This window comes from Pezoporus flaviventris, unplaced genomic scaffold, assembly GCF_033815535.1.
Source record: "Pezoporus flaviventris isolate CSIRO_AGI_PZ_B2104156 unplaced genomic scaffold, CSIRO_AGI_Pfla_v1 ptg000007l, whole genome shotgun sequence".
In the NCBI taxonomy this organism is placed as follows: Eukaryota; Metazoa; Chordata; class Aves; order Psittaciformes; family Psittacidae; genus Pezoporus; species Pezoporus flaviventris.
The window spans coordinates 6,648,816-6,675,877 of NW_026892555.1; the positions used below are offsets into that span (position 1 = coordinate 6,648,816).

A 27,062-nucleotide genomic window follows, 5' to 3' on the forward strand; every position below is an offset into this window, starting at 1 on the left:
GATAGAGGCACATTAGGAAAGAAAACCAGCATGAAACATTTGTTAGCTTATTACTGTGGTAGTAGTTATGCATTAGTGTGGATCACTGACAGAATCGTTTGTCCTTTTCTTTCTTTTCTGTTCTTAGTAGAATTCCAATATTGAGAAGTTAATAGAGTTACAGGTTAACATGAAAAGCATGAAAAGGCAATATAATGGTTTTGTCATTTGTTTTCAACCACTTTATTTCCTCATTAAACTGACTCTTACTTTTTAATGATTTGAAAGGGATTTAAGACTAGAGGGCTTGGGTTCTATTCATATGCCTACTAGAAATTTAATATGTGATCCCAAGCCAAATAGAGAATATTCTGTTGTCCTCATCGCAGCTTTCTTTTCAATCTATAGTATTGGATTTCTTTTATCTAAAACATACAAAAAATGACTTTAAGTCTTGTCCACAGGTATATCAAATCTTCTCCCCCTTCCTCCCCCCATACTATTACTAGCTGTCACTGTCCACTAAACAAAAAGCAGAGTAATTAGCCCGATTAATCTTTGTTGTTTAACAGTATGTGTTGCAGCCTGAGGGAAACACAATTTAATAAGCAGCTTTATGTTCTCTTTGTATTCTGATTCTTTATGAGACTTGTTTCTTCTGTTGATGGCCTGGTCCTGCTGTGAAATTCATTTTATTGTTGATAATAAGCTGACAGAGGCTGTTTCATGAAGGAAATGTGGAAAATTGTGTTTGTTTCCTCCCACCCCTGTTCATCACACCAAAAGAAAATGCTGCACAAGCAGTGCCTTTATATGTCTTTATATTCAAATATCCCTTTGAAGTGTTGCAGAGAAATGTCAGGTTTAGAATTATGTGGCTTCAACATCAATAATTTACAACATTATTAAGGAGTTAAATGGGGACATAATGAGCCCCTTTATAAAGCAGCAATATTTTCCAAAATCTTAGAAATTTATGGAGAAAAAGATAGTTGAGAAGAGGCATCTATCAAAGAAGTTATCTAATAAAATTGAGGAAACCATTACCACGGAAGAGCAGTGGGCTCTCAAGGCAGAGCGTAGTTTTCTGTAACCTAGAAACTGGAAGCTGGGGTAAAAACCTCAACTCCATAGAAAGTTGGTTGGCGGAGTGTGTTTGAATTCAGTTTGTGTGTGGTTGTTGCTCATTGTAGGTATTGTAAATATGAATTTCGGATTTACAGATTAGTATCAAGTCACTGTGAGTTGTCACTGCACATGTCTGCCTATGACTGCCTGACCTACACACCTTGTTTCCTTCTGGTTTTAGATCTAGTACAGAGCTTGCAGTTTATTCAGGTGGTAGTTACGTAGTCAGTCCTAACACTGAGAAGGCCACACGGGACAGATTTGTTTGAATCTCAGCTGAATATTTAGAAAGCATTACTGAAATTAAAACACAGCTGATTCCACGTAGCATCTCTTTCCCCTGCTCTTGCTATTCACATGTCATAAACAACTCTAGACATCCAGCTTTGCTGTTTCTGGGGTTTATTTTGTATATTGTTTCTCAGTGAAGCAGCTACAGCACAGTATGAATATACATTGAATAACTTATCTTGGAGATTGTGTCACCTGCTTTAGATTCAGGGGAGGGGAGGGAGGAAGTGAGGAGAGAAAGAAAAGAAACTCACTGGGTTCATTTATAACTTTCTTCCATCAATTTTTGCTTTCCATACTCATTACCTCTGGGACGTTTGCATAATGCCTTACTTTGCCAAGTTTGGTTTCTCTTGCCTGGATTTTCTACCACTTCATCTAATACAAAGAAATTTGTTGGTATAAACTTTCAGCCCTCTGTATTTATTCTTTATACAAATTCTTTATATATAAACATTTGCTTTAAGGAAGAATTAGCTTCAAGAAACAACTTATGATTATTCATTCTTATTTCAGATGAGTGTTTTAAATACAACTATTGCATTGCTTTCTAGTTAGTATGTCCAAATGTTATCCCATTTAAGAAGCTGAAGACATTCATGCCCCGTCCCTGGCAGTGTTCAAGCCCAGGCTGGATGGGGCTTTGAGTAACCTGGTTTAGTGGAAGGTGTTGCTGCCCACAGCATGGGGTTGGAACTGGGTGGTCTTTATGGTCCCTTCCATCCCAAACCATTCTGTGATCCTGTGATTTTGAATAGCAACAGGAATGATGTAACTCTTTGTTTTGAAGGCTTGCACTTCTACATGTCAGGAGTTAGGCTGAACAAAGAACTGTTTTGAACCTTAATTATTGCAACAACACTGAAAAAGAAAAGTATGTTTCTGGCTATTGGGTCACGGTAATAGTGGGGGAAAAAAGCATAATCAAAAGAGACTGTTGGATGACTTTCCATTAAATAAGATGGGTCATGAATCCAGTATTAGGACAAATAATTCTGAAGTCAGCAGGACAATTATATGTGGAAAGGGGAAAAATAATTTGTTCATTAATGGTGAAATCATAAGAAATTCTGCACAGTTTGTAGAATTTTTACAAAAAACCACAGTAACAACAAAATAATTTAGAAACACAAATGTTTCTGAGAGTCCAGTTTTGCAATTCTGGGTTGTTTGTCTTTATTTTGCCTATTTTCTCTGTTTGCATAAGTATCACACTTGTTTTCTTAAATTGAGGTGAAAGAAGTTCCCCTTTAGGGAACCATGCAGCACCTCTTGTTTCGGTACCATGTATTTCTTTGTACAATGGTATTAACTTCCTCCTAATTCTTTCTTGTAGTGTTAGTGACTGTGTTACCTGGATTTCTTTTGTACATAGTTACATTCTTTCTGATGTTTGCTCTTTAGGTAATGATTCTGACGTTGACCTTGACAGGAAGGAAGACGAGCGAGAGAAAACTCCAAAGAGGCCCAGAGCTCAGAAAACAGAGAAAACTCCATCAGTTAAGGAGACTGAGCAGGTTTCAGGAGCTAAAAATCCTATTATAAGTGTGGTTTTGACAGCCCATGAAGCTATTCCAGGTAATCAGAATTGTTATATAATCAAATGTAAGTTTTGTCTGTGCTGGCACTGTATAAAGTTAGTCATTGGTCTGTGACTGAACTGCTCAGGATGATTATTATGTGAAAGATATTTAGTGTTATTTGATTAGCTTGATGCAGAATCTCTGCATCTGACAGCTACAGCGTTTTGGAACTACCATCACACTTCTTCCCAGGTCCATCATTTGTCATGCCTATGTGTACTTATCTGCATTAACATCACTTACATAGTATGTGAATAGTTTTAAAGGAGAAAATGAATAAACAGTGATCAAAGAACAGGAAAGTATTTTTCTCCTGTAATATCTTTATTACAGCTCCCGATTTTGTGTGTATATTTATGCTAAATGTAAATTTTTAAGGAAAACAAAGTATATATCTACAGTATACTATTTGTAATGTTAATATTTCTGCATACAAAGAGTTTGACAGAAAGTGTGTGTATATATTTGAAAATCAAGTAAAGTTCCTATATCATGATTGAAGGATTCTTCATCCATAAGTTCCTATAGTGCCTTTTCATCGAAGAATTTTGGAATCATTTCAAACTATTTATTTTAACAGTAGACATGCATTTGCCACTTTAGATAAACCATTCACTCACCTGACTGGCAGAATCCCTTTCAAAAACTTCTGTGCATTGTTTTCAGCTTTGTAGCTTTATTGTTCTCTTTGTTATTACATTCCTGTTAACACATTATACATTATACATTTTGTTAACATATTCCTGAGTATGTGCTTTGCTTACAGCTCTCAAAACAACTGAAATATGTTATTTATTATATGCATGGAAACATCTGTCTTTGTGTCCAGTCCTGTAAAAGTCTTTTGAGGACGTCAGATAAGCATTCTGTCAATTAGAAACACAGAGAAGGCTTCAAGAATCAGTTGTATTTTATTCACAGTATAGAGGAGATATTCAGACTGTTTGTCTTCCTTCTTAAGTGAAAGATGCTTTTGGAAGTACATTAACATGTTGCTGTAATTCTGCTGTACGCTGTTTAGGTTTGGGACACTACGTCATGTGTTCACTAGATTATGACTGAATTGATCTTTTAAAAATCCCTTCAAACACAACAGTTAGTTTGTAGCTTCCCAGAGCATTGATTTATTTTTTCTTTTCTTTATTTTTTTCCCCTGTGTTCCTTTACTGTGATGTGTACTTGGAAGGCATATGAAAGGTAATAGATGTACAGCTTTAGAAATGTGAAAGCTTACATTAACTGTCAGACTAAACACATTCTGAATAAAAGTTGCAGGGTTTTTTCTGTGCAGGTGTTGAAAAACCATGACAGGCTTCAGAAGTGGGCCTGTGCAAACAGCATGCACTTCTACAAGGCCAATGCAAGGTCCTGCACCTGGGTTGGGCAAATCCCAAACACAAATAAGGGCTGGGTGGAGAAGAACTTGGGAGTGTTGATTGATGGGAAGTTCAACATGACCGTGAAGATGATCTGAGGGCTGGAGCACCTCTTCTATGAAGGCAGACTGAGAGTTTTGGTGGTGTTCAGCCTGGAGATGAAAAGGCTTCAAGGAAACCCTGTTGCAGCCTTCCAGTAACTAAAGGGGTCTGCAAGAGAGCTGGAGAAAGAATTTTTACATGGACATGCAGGGGTACGACAAGGGGTAATGGCTTGAAACTGAAAGAGGGGAGAGTTAGATTAGATAGGAGGAAAAAAAGTCTTCACTGTGGGGGTGGTGTGACACTGCAGTCTTTAAAGTATTACAGAAATCACATAAAACAATTTAAATGTTTGAAGTGGAATCTCTTCTGAATCAAACTAATTGAGTATTAATAACTAATTGGTTTTAGAAGCTTTGGCAATATCACAGAATTTAAACATAGGAAATAAAATTCATTTAAAAACCACAGAAGACTGAATGCTTGGCAGAGTTTGCTTGCTGGTTATTAAACATAGACTATGAACAAAAGTATTTGTCATTCAAAATAAAGTATTTTTAGATGTGCATATAGTTGTAGTTATTCACGTTCATTCCTAATTGCAGTGCTTACGAAAAACTGCTGCGGTTAATCTGACACCAGCCATGCATGCTCATGAAGACAGTGTTCCCTCTCTTCAAGGTCTCTAGGTCCCTCCAAATACAGAATCAGAGAATGGTTTGTGTTGGAAGGAACATTAAAGCTCATCCAGTTCCAACCCCCGTGCCATGCGCAGAGACACCTTCCACTAGAGCAGGTTGCTCCAAGGTCCATCCTGCTGGTCACGCTCCTTTTGATGCAGCCCAGGATACAGTTGGCTTTCTAGGCTGTGAGCACACACTGAAGTTGGTTCATGCTCATTTTCTCATCGACCAACACCCAAGTCCTTCCTCTCAGGGTTGCTCTCAATTCCCTCTCTGCCTAACCTGTGGCTGTGCCTTGGGTTGCCTTGACCCAAGTGTAAGACTGTACTTGGCCATGTTGAAGTTCATGAGGTTGGCATCAGTCCATCTCTCCAGCCTGTCCAGGTCACTCTGGATGTCATCCATTCCCTCCAGCATGTTGACCACACCACGCAGCTTGGTGTCAGTGTCAGACTTGGTGCATCAATCCGGCTGTCCATGTCCCTGGCAAAGTTCTTGAGCAGTGCCAGTACTAAATACTGACCCCTGAGGAATGCAGCTTGTGACTGATCTCCACTTAGACATTAGGATATACGAAGTACATACACGTACAGAAATAGCACAAAATATTTTGATTATTTAAATTATTCATTTAATTATTTTTTAATTTCTAAAGGAGTTACAATTTTTTTCTTCTACAAATTCCTGCTACAACACTGTGCAGGTTTTTCTCTCCCTGATCTCCACTGAAGAACCTCTATTTATAAAAAGGCCAGCTGTATCCCCCTGCTACTGTATCTTGTGCTGTAACTTATGAACACTTGTTTCCTTTTCCCATCGAGGTTTTTGGAAAGCAGGGAAGAAGTGGAAGAATGTAATTTTGTTTACTACTTTGGGAGTGACTTGGTTTAACTGATAGAAGTTGTTTCTATTAAGCTGGTCAGTCTTCTGTGTTTAAGCTGACTTCTTTCTTGTAGCTCACAGTATGATGGTTGTGGGTTTGTAGCACATCTGAATGGACTTAACCTCACACTCATGCCAAGGGAGCTTTCCTGCTTGTCTCTTCCTTCCCAGTTTCTCTTTCTTGCACTGCCACTTGTAGTAAACTGCTTCAGAAAGCTGGTAAAATAAATACATGTGTATTTGCACTGCCAGTTTTACAAACTGGAATGTCTCATGTTGGGACCACTGGAGTTTCAAAGGTGGGAAGAGGGAAAGTGGTGATAAAATGAGTCTCTTGGGGGAAAGGAGGAAGATTGGGATTACCCGTTTTAAAGTAGCTGGGTCAGTAAGGACAGAGTGTTGTCACAGGGGGAGTGTGATCCTCCTGCACCAGCCACACATTCCTGTCCATTAGATCATTGTGTAGACATTGTGTAGATCTTAGCCAGAGACCCCTTTTCTGATCCTCTTCATCTTTGCAAACTCTCGTGCTGGCATCACAAGCATGTAGGTGAGCAGAGGGCTAGAGAAAAGAAGCTAACCTTGTACTGATTTAAAGCAAATATGGCATTAAGCAAGGTGAGGAAAATTAAAGCTTACCCTTCTGAGCAGGTAGCTCTGTTCCCATGGAGCTGCAGATTGATTTGGCTCAGCCAATCTAATGTCCCACTCTGTTGAAAAGGATAGTAATCTTCATTCTGTCTGAGTTTCTGTTTCTTTGTCCAAGTTAAAATGTTTAACCTCATGGTGAGCTAACCTATAAAAAATATTAAAAGCTGCTTTTGCCTTTTTTAAAGCTTTATTTTTCACCTGATTTAGGTGATTAATATTCTATCCTGGTAGCATAAAAGTCTGTTAAACAGTTCAGTCTTTTCAGGAAATGGTCAAACATGCTGAAAGGCAGAAGGATGCAGAGGAGGTTTAGTGCAGAGCATTTAATGAGGATCTTTGTCTAACGTTTAGGAAATGAGAAGCCTGGAAGAGGTAGCCATGTTTATAGAGCAGTTCAAGATCTATTTTCTTTTAACAAAGTGATTCTAAATATAGAAGAATTTGCTTCCATTTTAAAAATATTGACATATGGGAATACTGGTCTGGTGTCTAATGTCTTTTTTTATCATCTTTATGTTGAACCCACTGATTGAACTGCATCTCCTGTACTGTAATGACAAGCTCCTGTCTCACTGGGCTACTATAGTGCAGTTTGATAGATGGAGTCCTGTTGGACAACCTGGCATTTATGAGAGGGAGTGACAGGAAGAATAGAAGTTACAGTGTTCTGGTAACATAGGCTGAAAACTTAGAAGATCAGAAAGCAACATTTAATTTTTTTTGAAGACTTTTCTATAGTACTTGTTAGTAGTGTGAAATAATTGTCATCTGTGAATGGATAAGGTCATAAATAGACAAATGTATGTAATCTCAACTGTTGAAGATAATAGCATTCCCATTGAACACATGGGTAGATGAGAAGTTTAAAATGAGGTGATCAATCAGTAATGGGTGCTTGGTTTGATATACCTCAGTGGTTTTTTTTTCAATGTAAATTAATATTGATATGGATTTTCAGTATCTTCAGTGCTCACTACAGATGACCAACATTAATTTTTTCCTTCTACTATTCAGAAAATAAAGAGCACCCAAGTAAATAATCTCCACTCAGTCACATCTCAAAATATGCTTATTTGTGCCTTAACTAACTGTAGAGCTCTGAGGGACAGAATCTGATCTTACTGCATTCAGCAGAGCCCCTTCTGCTTTTAATGGAGATTGAGAAGTGCACATGGAATGTATTCTTGTATTCTTTTATTCTGAAGGATGACAGTATGCCCCAAAATACAAGCAGTAAAAGATCTGTATAGGGAAAAGTTGTGCACTTGTAAATAGACTAAACAGTGTCTTTTCCTCAGCCTTGTTTGTGGAACTGATTAAACAGCTTGTCTGAGGTTTTAAAGGATGTAATATGGGGCAGAAACAAAGATATTAAAATTTCATTTTGAAAAGTTACAGTTTTTAGAATGTGGCAGTATTTAGATGTAGGATCACATAATAGCAGAAATCAAGCACCATGAACAGTCCCTAGAACCAGCAGTTGTGGCTTGTTATTTAAGCAGATCTGTGGTATAAATACTGGTGGGTTTTGGAGGTGTGTCTATCATTTTACACACATGAATTTAACAACAGAAACCAAAATAGGTGCACTAACAATTACAGAGTTTAATGTTTTGCTTATGCTTGTATATTATAGGTAACACATTTTAATAGGCTATTTTTAATGAGCATTTTTTGTTCTTGCTTTTAGGAGCCACAAAAATTGTTCCTGTTGAGGCTGCTTCCCAAGAAAGTGAACCTGCAGCTCCAGAGGCAACAGTTCAAGACCCCTCACAACGAAGAGGTTATCAAGAATATGCCATTCAGCAAACCCCGTATGAACAGGCAATGAAATCAAGCAGGTAATTCTGAAGTATTTACATTTGTGTTTATTCAAAATGTGAATGAGATGCTTCCCTATCCATTTTCATGAAACTGAAATAATTCTGAGCCTTTAAAATAAGGGAACAGCTGAAAAGTAATCACAGAATCATAGAATGGTTGGGGTTGGAAAGGACCTAAGATCATCCAGTTCCAGCCCTCCTGGCACGGGCAGGGATGCCTCACTGTATACCATGTTACCCAAGGCTCTGTCTAAACTGGCCTTGAACACTGCCAGGGATGGATATGGTTTAGTGTGAGGTATCCCTGCCCATGGCAGGGGGGTTGGAACTAGATGATGTTAAGGTCCTTTCCAGCCCTAACTATTCTATGATTCTATGATTTACCACTTCTTTGGGCAACCTGTTTCAGTGCCTCAGCACCCTCACAGTAAGGAACTTCCTTATATCTAACCTGAGCTTCCCCTGTTTAAGTTTAAACCCACCATCCCTTGTCTTACAGCTATCCCTGATGAAAAGTCCCATCCCAGCATCCTTGTAGATGTCCCATCCCCTTCAGATATGCAAGGCTGCTATGAGGTCTCCATGCAGCTTCTCTTTTCCAGGCTGAACAGCCCCGACTTTCTCAGCCTGGCTGTGCATAAGTTGTAGGTTTTAAAAGGCCTGTGGAGAATACCTTTAAAAACAAACATTTCTGTCCATTATGGATATTTGGAGTAATTTTGACATATTACAAAGTTTCGGTGCTATAAACATAACTGGTTTGTTTTGTTTTTTTTTTTAGGTTGGGTCCAACTCAGCTGAAGATCTTCACATGCGAATACTGTAACAAAGTGTTCAAATTTAAACATTCCCTCCAAGCACATTTGAGGATCCATACAAATGAAAAACCTTACAAATGTTCATACTGCAGTTACGCCAGCGCAATCAAAGCCAACCTTAACGTTCACATGCGGAAGCATACAGGGGAGAAGTTTAGCTGCGATTACTGCTCGTTCACTTGTCTCAGCAAAGGCCACCTCAAAGTCCACATTGAAAGAGTTCATAAGAAAATCAAGCAGCATTGTCGCTTCTGCAAAAAGAAATACTCAGATGTGAAAAACTTGATCAAGCACATCAAGGAAACACATGACCTTCAAGATAAAAAGGTGAAAGATGTTTTTGATGAGCTTTGCTTAATGACACGAGAGGGCAAAAGGCAACTTCTTTATGATTGCCATATTTGTGAACGTAAATTCAAGAATGAACTCGATCGAGACCGTCACATGCTTGTTCATGGTGATGAAAGACCCTTTGCTTGTGAGCTCTGTGGTCATGGAGCCACTAAATACCAAGCCCTTGAGCTTCATGTTCGAAAGCACCCATTTGTATACGTGTGTTCCGTGTGCCTGAAGAAGTTTGTCAGTTCTGTAAGACTTCGTGCTCACATCAAAGATGTGCATGCAGATTTGCAGGAGGCTTCTGTTTTTAACAGTTCTATCAATCAGAGCTTCTGCCTGCTTGAGCCAGGAGGTGATATCCAGCCAGAAGCCCTTGGTGAACAGCTAGCACAAAGTGCAGATGAGCTGGCTGTCATGAGAATCGATGCTGGTAACGCACCACAACCATCTGACTGTAAAGGTGAATCAACAGCTGCGGATGTAAACCATAATGGTCAATCTAATGGTGACACAAAAATTGATACGACCATTTCCTTAGCATTCGAAAATCCTTTAGCGAAGAATGTAACAGAGACACCGTGTCAGACAACAGATGTAGCAGTCCCAGACATTCAATCCTGTGTAGCATCAGACTGCTTTCAGCTGAAAAATGGTACTTCTGGTCCCGATGAGTTAAAAGGCTCTCCTGCAAATGAAGAGGAAGTTAATCCCAGCAGCTCAGTAAATGAGCAGGGTGAAGAAGTTCAGCTTTTGCTGTCTGAAGACAAAAGTTTAATTCCGAGTCAGGATAATGCAGTGACTGAGAACCTTTCAGACTCTGAGGAGAGAAATCAGCCTGTTCCTTCCAGTGAATCAGAAACAAGCAGTGTGCCAATTCAAAACGCAGCAGAAACCACAAGCCCTCTGCCAGCACCAGCAGCGAATGCAGCTGTTGGTCCACAGGGAGCCTCTTCTAATGCAGCTACACCAGACAGTGGGAGTGGAGCTGTTGCCTTTATGCAGATCTTGGATAGTTTGCAGAAGAGACAAATGAACACAGAGCTGTGTGAGAGGATAAGGAAGGTTTATGGAGACTTAGAATGTGAATATTGTGGTAAGGAGCAGCAGACGTATGTTTGTTTGGGGGTTTAAAATGTTATGTAGTGAGCCATCTTTTTCTTGCTTCTCTGGTTACTAGTGATTGATGTATTTGTGTACCTTTGCAGCAGTATTCGTTTTGTAGTTCAGTATGGATTCTGCAGTCCAATGAGATTTACTTCTTGCTGTGTAAATAGCATGAAATGACTCATCTCCTCAAAAACCCACTAGTGGGATATAGTAAAGAAGTGCTTTGTTATGCTCAGTTTTGTGTTGATGTGAAATTTGATAGAATTAGATCACTTCTGTCCACTTGCCTCTTCCCACCTCTTAACTTTCACTGAGGCCAAGCGCAGCAGATTAGACATGAGATAAGCATTAGTCAGTCCATGTTTTAATGCTTAAATTTCATTATCAGCTTAATACAAAATTCAGACTCTTTCTCATACAGTATGTGGGGATGTCTAGTGTGAGGTGTCCCTGCCCCTGGCAGGGGGGTTGGAGCTAGTTGATCTTAAGGTCCTTTCCAACCCTAACTATTCTGTGATTCTATGTGTAATAATAGTCATTCTGTACAGTAGATACATGTGTACTGCTATATTTTTGTGACTTGTTTTGAACCATGTGTTTTTAACTGAAAATTTTCGTTGTATAGTATCAGATCAAGACTGTTCTGATCATATTTGGTTTCTTGAATTTATGAAAGAGGGAGGAATACACCATTCCCATTTATTCTAACTGAAAACTTTTGTCTTTACAGGAAAAGAAACAATTTGGGATTTATCCTGTAGTCTTTAGTCTTGAGAAGGGGGAAGAATCAAAGTTTGAAAGAAGTTTTTGAAACACCATGATGTTGCACATTAGATGAATTGCTGTTCACTTGTTGGTGCCATTGTGTCAGAAGGGCTTTTAGAGGAGTAACACAAGAGGAACTAACAAAAAGATTTTGCCAATCTCTTTTGGTGTACAGTTGCATTCAGATTCTTTCTAGAGTAAAACAGATTTAAAGGACTTTCTCATTAGGAAAAAGATCATTGATCTGTATTAAAGTTGCCTTTGTTAGGCTGTTGCAGGTCAAAAGTGTTTTTTGTAAACAGGTTTTCAGTAGCAGAGTGACTTTAGGACAACTTTTCAGTAAACCAAAAGAGATGAAATTCAAACAGTGTGTTTTACCCTGGAAGAAAATTGGTTCTGTATTAGAATTTTCAATTGCAGTTGTGTAGAATTTACTTTCTTCATGTCTAATTTTATTTTCAGGCAAGTTGTTCTGGTACCAGGTACATTATGACATGCACGTTCGTACGCATACTCGAGAACATTTATATTACTGCTCCCAGTGCAATTACTCTTCCATCACCAAAAACTGCCTTAAGCGTCACGTCATTCAGAAACACAGTAATATTTTGCTGAAGTGTCCCACAGAACACTGTGACTACTCCACTCCTGATAAATACAAGCTCCAGGCACATCTTAAAGTTCACACAGAACTGGTGAGTAACAAACAAGATGGTACCTTTGTCCCAAGAGTCATCATCACAGTGTTTGGAATGGCATGGCAATATTTGAAGATACAGGTTCTTACCTGAGCAGTCTTTGCTTTCTTTTGTGCAGGGAATACCTGAGTTACAGCAACTAGATAAGTGGTCCATTTTGTAGTGGTTTCCTATAGGTTATGTCTGTATCCATTTTCTCCCTTTGATTTTCCTGGTATTCTCAGATTCCTTGAGTTTTGAGAGAGTTCAGTATTGTTACGCCACTTAATTCCATGGACCTGAATTTCATTCCTTCATAAAATGGTAGAACAAAAACATGTTCCTCTCTTAATTACTATAGAAGGAAGAAATTTAAGTTGAAAAGAGTTATTTTTTTTCCTAATAGTTCCAACTATTTGCAGCCAATCTCTTTGAACACCTATCATTTTCTGCTGCTGTTACAAAGATGAAGAGATCACGTTTTAAGGGCTCCTATCTTATTCATGAAGCCTTCCATCTCTGAATGCCATTGTGTTAAAAAGAGGTCAGGTCTCCTTCTTCAATGTGCCCTGTTACATGTTTTATGTGAAACTATACAAGGGGTGGCATGCCTGGCTGCAAGCCTCTTTGTGCAATACACTGCTTTGTGGTCTTGCTCTGATCCAGCATTATCTCATGAATAATCTTTTGAGGAAAAATCTTCTCTACATCAACCCTGCTTGCATTTTTTCACAGTATACTTTCAAAAATCTATTATGGTATTCAGAATGAGAAATATTTTAAAACTACAGAATGAGAAAGTGAAATTACTTATATGCTTTTCTTGCAAGAGTAAGAAAAAAACAGTTATTTTCTTTACATCATCGTTGCCTTGCTTGTTCCTGTTGTTGTTTTATTGTTTTGCATGAATGGCCCAAATAGGTTAAGATTCTGTCAGAAAGGCAAGATGCTTTCTGCTTGCAAAGTATAGCTGATCTGGGACGTTGTAGGATTGTGTGTACCCAGAGGGGTTATAGTGTGCATGCACTCACAGGGTATGAGTATAGGTAAGTTCCTTCCTGTTTCAAATTGACCTCTAGAAAAGGGTGCTCAGCAAGTGCCTGCTCTCCCAGCATAATGAATTTAGTCTACTTTTAACTAGAGTATTTCTTGAAGGCCATCTGGAGTGCTTAGGTGGAACATACGACCTCATGTATTTTACATGAAGGTACTGGTGTTGAATAAAGTACAGTTTAGCATTTCAGAAAGTGTTTGACAGGCATGCTATTTGTATTTAATCTTTCTTGACTGATACTGCCAGAAAATTGGCATGAACTACATCCTTGCAATTTGGCATTTTAATAATTTATGCAGTAAAACACTTGCAAAAGGCAGTTTACCCTTCTCCTGAATATATTTTTATTCTTATTCCAGCAGAAGAGAAAATACCAGTTGTTTAATTGCAACAGTCACTCTTCTGTCCTTTAAGAGCAAGGAAATACTCACACAGATGGATCTTTCTTCATTCTTTACACAACATTATGGTTTTTGCTGGCATTGTCTTGTAAATAAATCTTACACACACTTGACAGAATGCACCACATACAACAAATCCTTCCTAATCACATGAGAAAGCAACGTCACAACTCACTTAAGGTACAGTGATAAATACTGTTGTTACACTTCCTTTTAATAGTGAAATGTGGTGCTTGAATTAAGGATTCATGTTAATTTTTCCCAGAATGTGGCCGATTTCTGCTCAGCTACTTAAAAAAGCTGTTGCCTAGTGGTTTCAGGTCATCTTCTGCAGTCAGCAGGTAGGCTCATGGCCAGCATTTCCAACGGCTGAAGTTGGTGTTTCTAACAGAACAGACCACTGCCCCTCCTACTCTTCTTAAGTACTAGTCCTTTGTAACTGCAGGGCAGATTTAAAAAGACAAAATGGAAGAGCTGACACAAAAGGGAACATTTTCTCCTCCCCTTTTTTCCCCGAGTTCTGTAGATATTTTAAACAGAATCTGAATTTGTTATGAAATGGGCAGAAAGCTCACATAATAGACATTCTTTTAGGCTGCTTTTGAATTTATTGTGTTTATGATGTCCATCTGATGGCAAAAATCTGTGTAAATGATGTCTGAGACTACTTATGGACAAAGACCCTGCGATGGGATATCCCATATCCTTACGTAAGTGCCTGTTTTTCAAGCTTGATGAGTATCCTTCAGCTCCCACCAGGAGCATTGTTTTCATGATACTAAATAGAACTGAGAAAATGCGTTTCATAATTAAAACCCGTGTCACAGTGAGATCTTTCAGAAGGATGCTTACTGATACTTACTGTCAGATATATTTGAGTATTTAAATAGATTGAAAAATTTATGTATTAGAACTTAGTGACTCAACTTGGCAGTTCTCATATTGGCCTTTGATCCCACTGCTTGGTATATTTGCTTAATGTACACAGGGCCAATCATTCCAAAGTACAGCACTTTAAGAAACTATGCACAGCTAAATGTGGAAAGCTTCTTTAATGTTAATTTTAGGTTGCAGAATCCATAAACATTAAAATTAAATCTTCCCTAGAGACAGAATCATAGAATCACAGACTGGTTTGGGTTTGAAGGGACCTTAAGATCATTCAGTTCCAACTGTCCCTGCCCTGCTCTGGGCAGGGACACCTTCCAGTAGACCAGGTTGCTCCAAGCCCCATCCAGTCTGGCCTTGAATGCTGCCAGGGATGGAGCATAAAAGATATCAACGTATCAAAAGAAGATACCAACATCTCATCTCAGTGTCTTGTATGAATGCATATCTTTCGTTACCTTGTTGCTGGCTGCTTTTCACCTGAATCCCTGTATTATTTGGTGAATAGGATAAATGATGGTTATTAAACATCAACTTACTGTTTGTTCACCCTTGTCACTGAGTGTATAGCCACCCATCTTTCTGTCCATGCACCATGTAAGTCTTGTACTGAATTGGGGATTATTTATTGCCTGGGCGATGATGAGGAGGAGTTTATATGTGCTGCATCTTGCCTGTGGATTTGCTGCACATTGTTGTTACAGGGAAGACTTTTACTTTTGAAGTCTGGAAATTGAGGCTCAGCTTGATTCAAAACCAAAATTTTGCATATATTCCCTGATTTTCCATACCTTTTATCTCTACCTCTTGTCTATGACAGTTATGACAATTATTGGCTTTTATGTGACATGTGTGGCTCACTTCAGTTTCATAATAGCTAGGAAAGGGATGGGCCATTTATGATGACTTATGCGACATGGTTTAGTGTGAGGTGTCCTTGCCTATGGCAGGGGGTTGGAACTAGGTGATCTTAAGGTCCTTTCCAACCCTGACTGTTCTATGATTCTATGAATGAGCTAGTGGTAACATTAGGGACCAGCTGTGGAACTAAAGAATGCCGATACAGGTACCAGAGTTTGTTTACAACCTCCAGTGGGTTTTACAGTACTCAGTGTGCTGAGCTTTGAAATGATGTTAAATCTATATATGTAATTGATGCTACAAGAGAAGCTCCTAAATAAAATGAGAGTTCACATCCAGAACCACCACTTGCTATTAGGTGCCTACATCTGCTGTCACCTGCGTTTTGCGGTGTAAATGATTCTTATCCTTGAAAGGATGCTCAGAAATTTCATTATGCTGCTGACCTTTCCTGTAACAGCATAGTTAGAGCTGTCAGTAGGAAGTGAGATACTCGAGCTGTGATTGCTTATTTCCTGCCTGAGAAGTGTTAATTTTCAGACCATCACTGGTCTGACTATGATATTGCACTCTGGACCAGTGCCACTGTGTAGTCAAGAATGCAAAGTACTGGAAAGGGAGGGAATTAACCACAGAATCTATGATCTAATGATCAGGCATTCAGTTGGAAAATGGCTTTTGTTCTTGGTCCTTGCTTCCATAATGAATGCCAGTCATCTTTACTAGTAGTTATTTCACACACAAAAAAACTTGCTTGAGCAGTACAGTGTGCAGGTGCTTGTCATTTTGTGAGCTGTGATTTCTGCTGCTTGCCAGACTTCATAAGTCTGTCTAGCCATTAGCAAATTCTTCTCTAGCCTCCTTCACACATGTGTGTAGCCACCTCCTGGGCACATCAGATCCTTGCAGCCAAGTTGCATTTTAATAGGACATCAGCGTAATTTGGCAATCTTCTGTGAAAATTCTGATTTTAATGGCATGATGAAGATTTCTGGGCATCCTCAGTCTTTGGAATTATAACTCAGGGAACTAATTCTGTTTCATTAGGCATTAGAAATTACATTTCTGTTGATCCGAATAGATGTAGGAAGCAGGCTTTGACTCTGTAGTCCTCTAGAAAATTGTACAAAAGGAGGAGAATGGATTGTTCATTTCTACAGTGTATTTGTCCAATTTGGGCCTAAACACTTTTTATTGTGGCCATGGTCTTAATTTTACATTATTGACAGAATTGGTAACAAAGCTGTCAGGAGTTGGAGTTGGAGTCACACAGTCTCGTTGGAAATTAGTAGCAGGATTGCCATGTAGATGCTGTAATATATGATCATATGTGTTCTATGTATGTTCATAAGAGATATTTGTGTCATCAGAATGTCTCATTCCTGATAAGTGTGATATGATAGCTTCTGATGTTTCTGGTGTTTTGCATGTAAGTCATATTTAGTACTATTTGATTTGTTAAATAAATTCCATAGTGGTCTGTTGCTTTAGATGCTGCCTATACAGAGGCTTTTCATTTTTCTTCTCATCACTGTATATGTAAGCAGCCTTATTTTAGAATGAAACTTAGCATAAATAAGAAAGTTCTGTGATAGTATTAGATTAATCTTTTTGCTAGGTTTAAGAATATTTATGGCCCTAATTCATTCCTGATGCGGAACATGCACAGTACTTTAAGTTAGAAAGCTCACTTCATTTTAGAACTTTTTTAAGTTTCTTAGATATTCTCAAATTGGCTAATAGGGGGATTAAGCAAATCTCAGGAAGTGTGGAAGTGACTTTGAAATTGAAGTAGCTGATTGGACCATGCAGCTGGTCCCCAACAAAGGTAGATCCAGCTCTCCCGATACTTTGCTTCTGTTTGTGTCCCTCAAAAAACAACCATAAAGACATTTAAAAGGCAGGCACTCCAGAATGGCATAGGATAAATAACTTAGTTTTACCAGAGGAAAACTTGCATGCTGAGAATGCGATGAAGATATTACTACAACCTCAGCCTAAGTAAGGCCTTCGAAGTGTCTTTGTCATCATGTATGACAAGGACATTCTGAAGAGCTAGAGCTGTGGTGGTGGAAACCTTCTCTGGAGCTCTGTGTTGTGACCTGAATGCTCTGAAATACTTAGCTTGCAACAGGGGATTTCTTAAAGTCTGTTTTTGAGAGTGATGGGATTACACGGAGGGACAAGCACTGTCACAAGCTCTCAGTGCAGCGACAGAAGTGCACTTAAAACAGTCAGAACTAACAATGTAAGCTCCAAAGGTCTGTGGGACTGGCCAGGACAAAAAAGCTGTGAAAGGTTTGGTTTTAGCTGGATGGTTTTGGTGAGAGGCTGGCGCTTGACACAGTCACTTTGAAGGGACTTAGTGCTCCAAAGTGCAATCTGTTGCACTGAAAAAGACACCCCTTTTGAAGATTGTTTGCTGCGGAACTTGGTGTGATGACTTTCTAGCTGCTTAAAGAAAGGTCTTTGAATTATTCTGTTATTGAAAAATTTTGTTACCATCCTCACATAGAACGGTGTGTTCTTGCCTGTGCTTTCATGTTACTCTGTAGTTTTTGATGCATTTACTGATGATTTTGGCTCTTTCAGGTGCAGGCTTCTAGTCTTGCCATCTTGACAAGTATTAGCAAGAATGTAGAGTTGTGACAATTGCAGTATTTAACTTAAAGTAGTGTTTGTGGAGGGGAGTGTTGGTTGTTTGTTTTTTTTTTTCTAATTTAACTTTATGAAACAGCAATGTGTATTTGTCTTAGTGTTCTGGGCACAATGAGAAACACTTAATACAGTGAGTATTAAAGAGCAGCAATGCCCAACTGTGCATAAAAGTATACTAGTATAAATAAATGAAAATAACTAGTATAGTTCTGATGTACAGTTGGGTGTTGCTGGTCTTCAATTTTCATGTATTGTGTATTTTGAACACAGTTATAAGTTTGAGGAACAGTTTGACACAGTGAGATCTGCTGGATTTCAGGTGGCTCCTCAGCAGCCCCTAAATGATGCTGTGCTTATGTTTTTCTTACATGTGCCAAATTACGAATCTGATTGTGCAACCCAGCCTTTGAAGAGGCTCAAACATTGCTATAGGGTTTTATTAATCTGCCGATTTTCATTTGAGTAACATGTTCAGGTACAAGTGTGAAATTAGCAGGAACAGGTTCAGAGGTAATAAGTTGTATCATTTGAAAGACCCTAATTCCACAAATGAGCAGCTCTTTCCCAACAAGATTTTGTCAGCACTTGTAGATTCCTAGAGTCTTCTATTCCAAAAACCAGTTAATTGAGAAAAATGCTACATTTTTATGTGGAGTTTAATGCAGTCGCAAAAAGATTGAAATTACAATTACACTAAAATTGCATATAGGAAGAAATTGCATCAAAACTCTCCAGCTGAACTTGTTTGATGGTGTTAATCTTCCATAACGTCAGTGAAACTGATAAAAGACAACTTACAGGCTGGCTTTGAAATCAAAATAGGAGAATAATACTTTATTGGCAATACATAAACTGCTGAATATTTATGAAGTAGTTAGAAATGCAGACACTGAGTAGTGGCATCTGTCACTGTTAACTCCTGTGCTCAATTTCAGGCCGTTTTCTAAATATACCTACTGGTGGGTGTCTTCAGAATAGTGAGATCTAATCCTTAGGTTTCAGAAGGGTAGACTTGTGAAAAACCTCAAAAACCCCTGAATATTACTATTTACATCAAATTCCTTTTCTTCTGTTCCATGACCTCATCTTTCAACTCTTGATTCTCTAAAGAGTCAGTCAGGATGTAATGCTTACATTTATTGTGAATATTCTCATGTGCTGTAACTTGGAGCCCTTCATTCATGGGGATTAATGGTGTGCTTAGAATACTTTAATATTTCTCCTTCACTTACTTCACTATAAATATCTTCATTTCTTTCCTTAAAAGCTGAACCTTCAATTATAGCTTTGTTGAGAACCATGTATAACTGAGTAATGACTATGGTGATTACAGCAGTAGACTGAATGCAATCTCTTTCTTCCTTTCTTGCTTAAGGATAAAAAGAGTTATTCCTGTCCTGTGTGTGAGAAGTCATTTTCTGAAGATCGACTTATAAAATCTCACATCAAGACAAATCACCCTGGTAAGGAAAAATCGAGGAAAATTTCTCAGTCTGTTGCCATAAAGGGATAAAGGTTTAGAGCGAGCAGTGTAATGTGATTATATTCTAACAGAAGAGAAGAGTCTACATCTAATTTAACTGGTTTAGAAGAAGAATTGTAGTGGGTTTGTAGATGTTAGAATTTAGAGTGAAAAAAAAATCATTGTTCCAGCTTGTGTGATGTGGAGTCTATCAGGTAATTGTGCTAAGAAATCTGTCTTCATCTGGCAGAGGAGTCATTTCCAAAAGAGAACCTAGGTGAATTCAAATTAAGTATTTGGGTAGTTTGGAATTAGGCAGACAGACATCCTGTAACAGCCCACGAGACATAAAATTCCCATTGGCCATACATAAACTGACAGAAAGGCATTTATTACACATTATTGTGTCCATAGGTAATTGGTGTGAAGGCAGAAGTCTCTGAGCTGATGCTGCTTGTGCTCATTTGGTGTGTGGCTGGGCTTTACCTCCAGGGCCAACTGAAATCTGCAGCAGGTCTCTTGCTAGAACCATCTGGGGTGTAGTATGATCAATATTAAGCTGGAGCTGACAAGCCTGGCTGGATCCAAGATAACCATTGCAGTCCATTCAGACTCTGTTTATACCTCTCATTCTAGTGAATCATCACTAGAATGAACCTGATTTATTAGTGCAAGCTCAACATAAAATGTGCAGTGAGTCAACATACTGTGCCTGAGTAAACAATCCTTTCTCAAACCTTGGAACTTCAGTGCCAAAGTGTGACTGGTGCAGGCACTGATTTAAATCTGACTGATGAGAGCTTGGCAGAGCTGCATTGATATGTTTCTACTTTCCTCCTCAGTATTATGTTGGATAGTGTTGTGGTTTAACCCCAGCTGGTAACTCGGCACCACACAGCTGCTCTGTCATAGCCTTCCTTCATCCCTGCCCATGCAGGATGGGGAGGAGAATCAAAAGAATGTAAACCCCCTGGATTGAGAGAAGAACAGTTTAATAACTAAAGTACAAAATAATACTCCTGCCACTACTACTACTAATAATGATAAGTGAAATAGCAAGTAGAGAGATACAAAACTAAAATGGGGAAGAAGACAAGCAATAAACAGCAGTGATACATAATACAATTGACCACCACCCACTGGCTGATGCCCAGCCCAACCCAAGCAGTTATCAGTCCCTTCTGGGTGACTCTCCCAAGTTTATATACTGGGCCCAGTATGGAATACCCCTTTGGTTAGTTTGGGTCAGGTGTCCTGTCTCTGCTTCCTCCTGGCTTCTTGTGCCCCTCCTCACTGGCAGAGCGTGAGACTGAAAAGTCCTGATCAACAGCTGAAATATCTGTGTATTTCCAACATTGTTCTCAGACTAAAGCTAAAACACATCACTGCACCAGCTACTGGGAAAAAAATTAACTCTATCCCATCTAAACCCAGGACAGATAGAAAGGCCCTGCTACTGTGGGTAAAGGAGAGTTGACTGCATTGGCCAACGTTCTTTAATTAACTTGCCTACAGTGTTACTTATCACCTGCCATAATATCAAGAAATAAAATACCAGCCACGCTCAAAACTTGAGTTTGGGGAAGAAAAAATCCAATTAAAATGATGTAACTTTTCTTGTCTTTGTCAGAATTACAACATAATAGGTAAAGCAGTAGTTTCTTATCTTCCTTCTGCCACTAGATAGTGCTAGACCCGTGTTTTAAACAATTTCCTTCAATTTCAGAGTAAGTCTCGCTTCAGCTCTTTAGTTACCAAACCTCTTTATTTGCAGACTACGTTACAACAGTGTGGTTGAAGGGCTTGTCATACATCAGGACATGTCTGATGCAGCAAATTGAGATGAGGAAAGGTTTCTGTGCTATACTGTAGTCAGGAGGTGTGTCACCCACTAAGCATAGAAATTGAATCTCAAGTGCTGTGCCTATAAATCCTTTGTGCTGTCTCAGCCAGGGAGTATTAAGAGGCCTCCCTAAATAATGTGATCTGTGAACTAGCAGGACATTATGTACTGTGCCCTTACAGGTTGCCATTGGTCAGCACTCCTCCATTAACTGCTGAATTATTAGTGTACACTATGTGAGGGGTCCAGAAATAGCAGTTACCTCTAGAGCCCTGGCATGCTAAACTCCTGCATTTTGGTATCTGAATCCCTTTAAACGTACAATGTAAATTTTTTGACCCAGGAAAGTGGCTTCTGTAAAACTCTGGGTTATAATAGAGGAAAGATTAAAAAAAGAAAACCTGAACAGCCTCTTATTTTTGTGTTCTCTTTTTAGAATCATAGAACAGTTAGGGTTGGAAAGGACCTTAACATCATCTACTTTGAAACCCCCGTGCCATGGGCAGGGACATCTCACACTAGACCATGTTGCCCAAGGTTCTGTTCAACCAACCTGGCCTTGAACACTGCCAGGGGTGAAGCATTCACAGCTTCCCTAAGCAACACATTCCAGTGCTTCAGCACCCTTACAAGTAAAGAACTTCTTCATTACATCTAATCTGAACTTCCCCTATTTAAGTTTTAACCCGTTACCCCTTGTCCTATCACTACAGTCCCTAATGAAGAGTCCCTCCTAGCATCCTTACAGCCCCCTTCAGATACTGGAAGGCTGCTATGAGGTCTCCACGCAGCCTTCTCTTCTCCAGGCTGAACAGCCCCAACTTCCTCAGCCCGTCTTCATACGGGAGGTGCTCCAGTCCCCTGATCATCCTTGTGGCCCTTCTCTGGACTTGTTCCAACAGTTCCATGTCCTTTTTATATTGAGGACACCAGAACTGCACACAGTACTCCAGGTGAGGTCTCACGAGAGCAGAGTAGAGGGCCAGGATCACTTCCTTCATTTTTAATTCGTATATTGCAGGTGAATAGAACTTGGAAGCAAAGTACCAGATTTATAAGATATATCTTCTAGGTACTAAAGAAATACTGCATCTAAGATATGCCTATGCAGTACTTATGCAATAACACTGTTTAAATGTATGGAGGAGAATTAATACACAAATCTCTTCCTGGGTGTGCTGTCCTTTATTTGGATAGCATACTTCATTATAAGCCAAATGAATGTGAGTGATCTGATGACAGAAAATAACAAGTACTGCAGTGGAATGGGTGCAGTTGTTTTTAAAAACCTAAATGGAAAATAATAAATTTGAAAGGGAAAATGGATACTGTTAAAAGGAATTGGATTTTAAAATGACATACCAAAAATGAATTTAAAGTGAAGCCCTCTCATATTTATCATTAAAATGCTATTTCTGGAGCTCCCTCTCTTTCCTTAATATCATTCACTGTGACCCCTCTCTTGTCTCTTCTGTTTCATCAAATAGAAAGTATGAAATAAAAGAGTAATCCTTCTAGGTTTGCAGAGAATAGGAGTTGAATTCTGATCTCATGAAGGCAGTAGGACAAAAGTCTCTGTAGACCTTGGTAGAGCAGTATTCAAAACAAGATGATAAGAGAGCTTGGCTTTATTGCCAAATGATTTGGATACTGAGCAGCGAAAGTTGAGTCTTGGATTCTGGTCGCAGCTCTCAGAATTCTCCATCTTTTCATCCACTGATTTAATTTGGTGCTTCTTAATAGTCTGAGACACAAGATATATCCCTGCGGAGCAGACACGCTAGCCTGCACTCATGAATGAAGCATCTAAGCCATAGAAGGCTGATGAGGGTTCAGACTTGTATCTGTATTTTCCTTTCTTTGGGTACTTTTAGAATATTTCTCTGCTCAGTTCATGGGCTTTTATGTTTCCCTTTTGAGGTTGCTTTCCTTGTGCATGCGAGTTCAGGCAAGATTTTTTATTCCACTCTGGGATCAATCATCAGGACACTGGGTATGACAGATCATATTTGATAAAAGTGTAAGTTTAGACTGTAACTTTCAAATTTCACAAGATCTTGGACATATTAAATCATCAGCTTTTATGTCTTAGTATTTAGATTGCACGAGTGCTGTACTTTGCTTGAGTCAGGTGATAGCGTTTTATTCATCTGAAATGCACTGATTTAGTTTTTAGTTTGATTCAGTTTTTAAAAGCATTTGGCAATGTTTTCATTATGTGTATTTGGGACACTTTAATTTAAATGTCATTATTTTAAGCTTTTTCACTGTGACAACCGAAACACTAGATCGTATGAGGGAAAAACTTACAGAGTGGAGTGTGTTGAGCCTGAATAAGCAAAGGCGAGAAGAGGAATCTTAATTGCTGCCTTCAGCTATCTAATAGGACATTAAGAAGACAGAGCCAGAATCAAGACAAAGTCAGAATCTGCTTGGGATTCTACAGTGAAGGGCAATGAGTTGAAGCAAGGAGGTTCTTATTAGAAATGAGAAAAACAAATTTGACTGTAAAGGTCATCAAACACTGGAACGGGCCAAGACAGATTGTAGAAACTCTGTCCTTGGATATGTTCAGAACAGGACTGGATATGACCCTGAGCAACTTGATGTAACTTTGAAGTTGGAGCTCCAGAGTTGGCCCAGCTTGGAGAGGTGACCTTAGAGGTCCTTCCAATCACATTATTCCGTGAGTCTGTTTTTTTCTTTATAGTTTATACCTGATTATCAGACTTTCTGACCGTTCTAGCTATGGCTGATGTGACTTGAAACCCTGCAGGAAATAAGGTCCTTATGTTCTTTGCTCAGGTCTTATTTGAGTGGCAGTAGGGGAAGTAGAGCTTTTAAAAAGTTGGAGTGAATTGGGATCTAGCTCTTCAATATTACTTACAGAACAAATTCTCTCATGTCTTTCTGTTTTTTATTACCTTTTATATTTCTCTCAGAGGTTTCAATGACGACTATTTCTGAGATTCTTGGCAGAAGAGTTCAGCTGAAAGGACTTATTGGAAAGCGAGCTGTGAAATGTCCCTACTGTGATTTTTATTTTATGAAGAATGGGTCAGACCTTCAACGTCACATTTGGGCTCATGAAGGTAAAACTCTGCTTTTAAAATTTCAGGTATATAATCAGTCTCATTCCACATGAGCTTTGCTGATATAAAAAGGAATTCAAAATTATGGCTATACCTGAATCAAAATCCTTACGCTACACTGGAGGCTAAATAATTTAATACATTCTGGATCACATATGGAGCTGCACACTCATAACAGGAATAGACAGCTTAAATGTTTTATAAAATTAGTATGTTTCTGATTCAGTTTTCCCCAAAAACTCATTCATAAACATCTATAAAAGTATTGTGTAATAAAAGTGAGTAAGGAGGAGTGAATTAAATGCATGCTTAGTCTCTTCAAGCAAGTGATTTTATGTATCTTCTCATGGGTAACTGCTGCTTTCGCGTTTGTCCAAAAATACTTGGACTGGAAACCTATTAGGAAAACAACTGAAATCCGGTTGCTTTGATGTATACATATAAATTCTGTGTGTAATTTAGGTAAATCATGCTGAGCATGGCAAGTAGCTGACACAGGCATAAAAAGTGATGAAAAATCCATAAGATAATGCTGATCATATCTATGACTTTTTAGGGAGAAATTCCAGTAATGTGGCAACACACAAGTTAAAAATGCCTTGAACTTAAAATCTATGCCCAGTAAAATCTTGTGTCTACCCAGTCTGTCTATTTTTCTAACAATTGGAAGACCACTTACTTGTATGCTCTTTAATCAGTTAATAGTCTGTGGAACAGATTGACTATAGTGTTCGAGCATGATTTTGGTTTCTTTAGCCCTCTCTCTGCATAAAGGGGATAATGGGTTTTGATACTCTTAAACCGGCATTTTGGTTCCAAAGTGTTTGTTCCCATGCAGATACTTCAGACATTTGTTCTAGTATTGCATATTTGTTTGAGTGCTTTAACTGTGAGCTCACCTGTCTATGTACTGTAGTGGTGCTTCTTTTCCAGTAGCCTTTACTCCACTAAAGAGTTTAGGTAATACAAAATTGTAGGCTTAGAGCTATTACTTGTGTATTCCTTTAGATACAGTTTGTTTGTTCTGCCAAGAAGGCTCGGAACCCATCTAACTAATGTGAGAAAGAGGTGAATAGAAATTTATTTCCAAATCAAAATGTGCAATCAAGTCTGCTTAAAGTAGGTTATAATTCCTCATGCTTGTAAATCTAGTTCTGAGGTCATGAATATCATTCTAAAACTGCCAGAGCCTCATGAAACTGTTGAACTACTCTGCCAATTCAGATTCTGAAGGATTTACTTTGTTCCTGTAGACTTGTTAGATGACATACTGTGTGTCTCTCTCTGTTACATACTTTGGACTGTTTGAGAGAAGTGAAATTGTAAGTGCTTGCATCTTACCAAGGGGGCCAAAAATAATAAATTAAAAAATAAGTACTACAATGTAAGCCATTAGCCAGCCTGATAGTAGCTAACAATAAAACACAGCTTTGCACAAGTACCTCATTAACCAGTCCTTCTTAAAACAGCTTTCTTCATTCTTTATGTTATTAAATGAAGAAGGATGGCAGCTTTCCAGTATCTGAAGGAGGCCTACAAGGATGCTGGAGAGGGACTCTTCATCAGGGACTGTAGTGATAGGACAAGGGGTGACGGGTTAAAACTTAAACAGGGGAAGTTCAGGTTAAATATAAGGAAGAAGTTCTTTACTGTGAGGGTGGTGAGGCACTGGAACAGGTTGCCCAGAGAAGTGATAAATGCTCCATCCCTGGCAGTTTTCAAGGCCAGGCTGGACAGAGCATTGGGCAACATGGTCTAGTGTGAGGTGTCCCTGCCCCATGGCAGGGGGGTTGGAATTCGATGATTTTAAGGTCCCGTCCAACCTAAACAATTCTATGACTCTATGATAGTTATCTGAAGACTTTTAGAGGGATATTTGGTATCTATACCAGCTAGGCATCAATTTAGGCAGTGGACTCTACTTCAAAATGGAGGATGGACACACCAAGACCAAAGCGTTAGTATATCCTTAGTTAAACTCAGTGCCTGGCTTCAATAGGAAAGTACTTAATTCTGAAAGAAGCCCTCCTTTCAGTAAGTTAAATAATGCTGTCAAGAGCTTGGTATCATTTACGCAGAGGCTGTAGGTGAGATTTCTTAAATGCAGATAGCCAAGTTTTCCACAAGTTGGACCTTGTTTGTGTTGCTCACATGTCCCTGCTCTCATCACAAGGTTCAGCTTGCTTGTATCATAGTATGTATTTTTATTCGTAGGTGTCAAACCCTTCAAATGCTCCCTCTGTGAGTATGCCACTCGCAGCAAGAGTAACTTGAAAGCCCATATGAATCGTCACAGCACTGAGAAAACACACCTTTGTGATATGTGTGGGAAAAAGTTCAAATCAAAAGGCACTTTGAAGAGCCATAAACTCCTTCATACTGCTGATGGTAAGTGTATGTTTATTAAGTGCAAGTTTATTCCAAGGCAGTAAATACTGGCTGTGCTACAGGGCCTTGCTAACAAGCATTTTTCAGTTGAACAAAGTGCTGCCTACAGATGTTTTTTATCCCTCTGAGACACTGTGAAATAATTCAAACCTTTGCAAAATTAGTATCTGTGAAAGAAAACCAGTTGTCTCTGCAGTATTTGAGACACTTTGTGTTTGCTTTATATCTTTTTATATTCTTACAGACAATTGTTGATCTCAATAGAAATTTG

General features: G+C 38.8%; 1 protein-coding gene and 1 long non-coding RNA gene across 5 annotated transcripts in view; both read left to right on the plus strand.

Annotated features, from left to right (window-relative positions):
- The window catches only part of LOC133266482 (uncharacterized), a 530,354-nt gene that overhangs the window by 42,529 nt on the left and 460,763 nt on the right, over positions 1–27,062 (plus strand). The gene's annotated exons all lie outside the window — the stretch shown is intronic.
- Positions 1–27,062, plus strand: part of ZFAT (zinc finger and AT-hook domain containing) — a 529,595-nt gene that overhangs the window by 20,340 nt on the left and 482,193 nt on the right. For all 4 annotated transcript variants that reach the window (XR_009742419.1, XM_061447690.1, XM_061447688.1 and 1 more), the window contains exons 4-10: positions 2,803–2,976; positions 8,306–8,456; positions 9,220–10,688; positions 11,930–12,162; positions 19,382–19,469; positions 24,254–24,403; positions 26,618–26,791. Coding sequence is in view for 3 of the 4 variants with exons in the window: in XM_061447690.1 (XP_061303674.1) it covers positions 2,803–2,976; positions 8,306–8,456; positions 9,220–10,688; positions 11,930–12,162; positions 19,382–19,469; positions 24,254–24,403; positions 26,618–26,791 (2,439 nt within the window). In the remaining variant the exon portion in view is untranslated. The remainder of the gene's footprint in view (positions 1–2,802; positions 2,977–8,305; positions 8,457–9,219; positions 10,689–11,929; positions 12,163–19,381; positions 19,470–24,253; positions 24,404–26,617; positions 26,792–27,062) is intronic.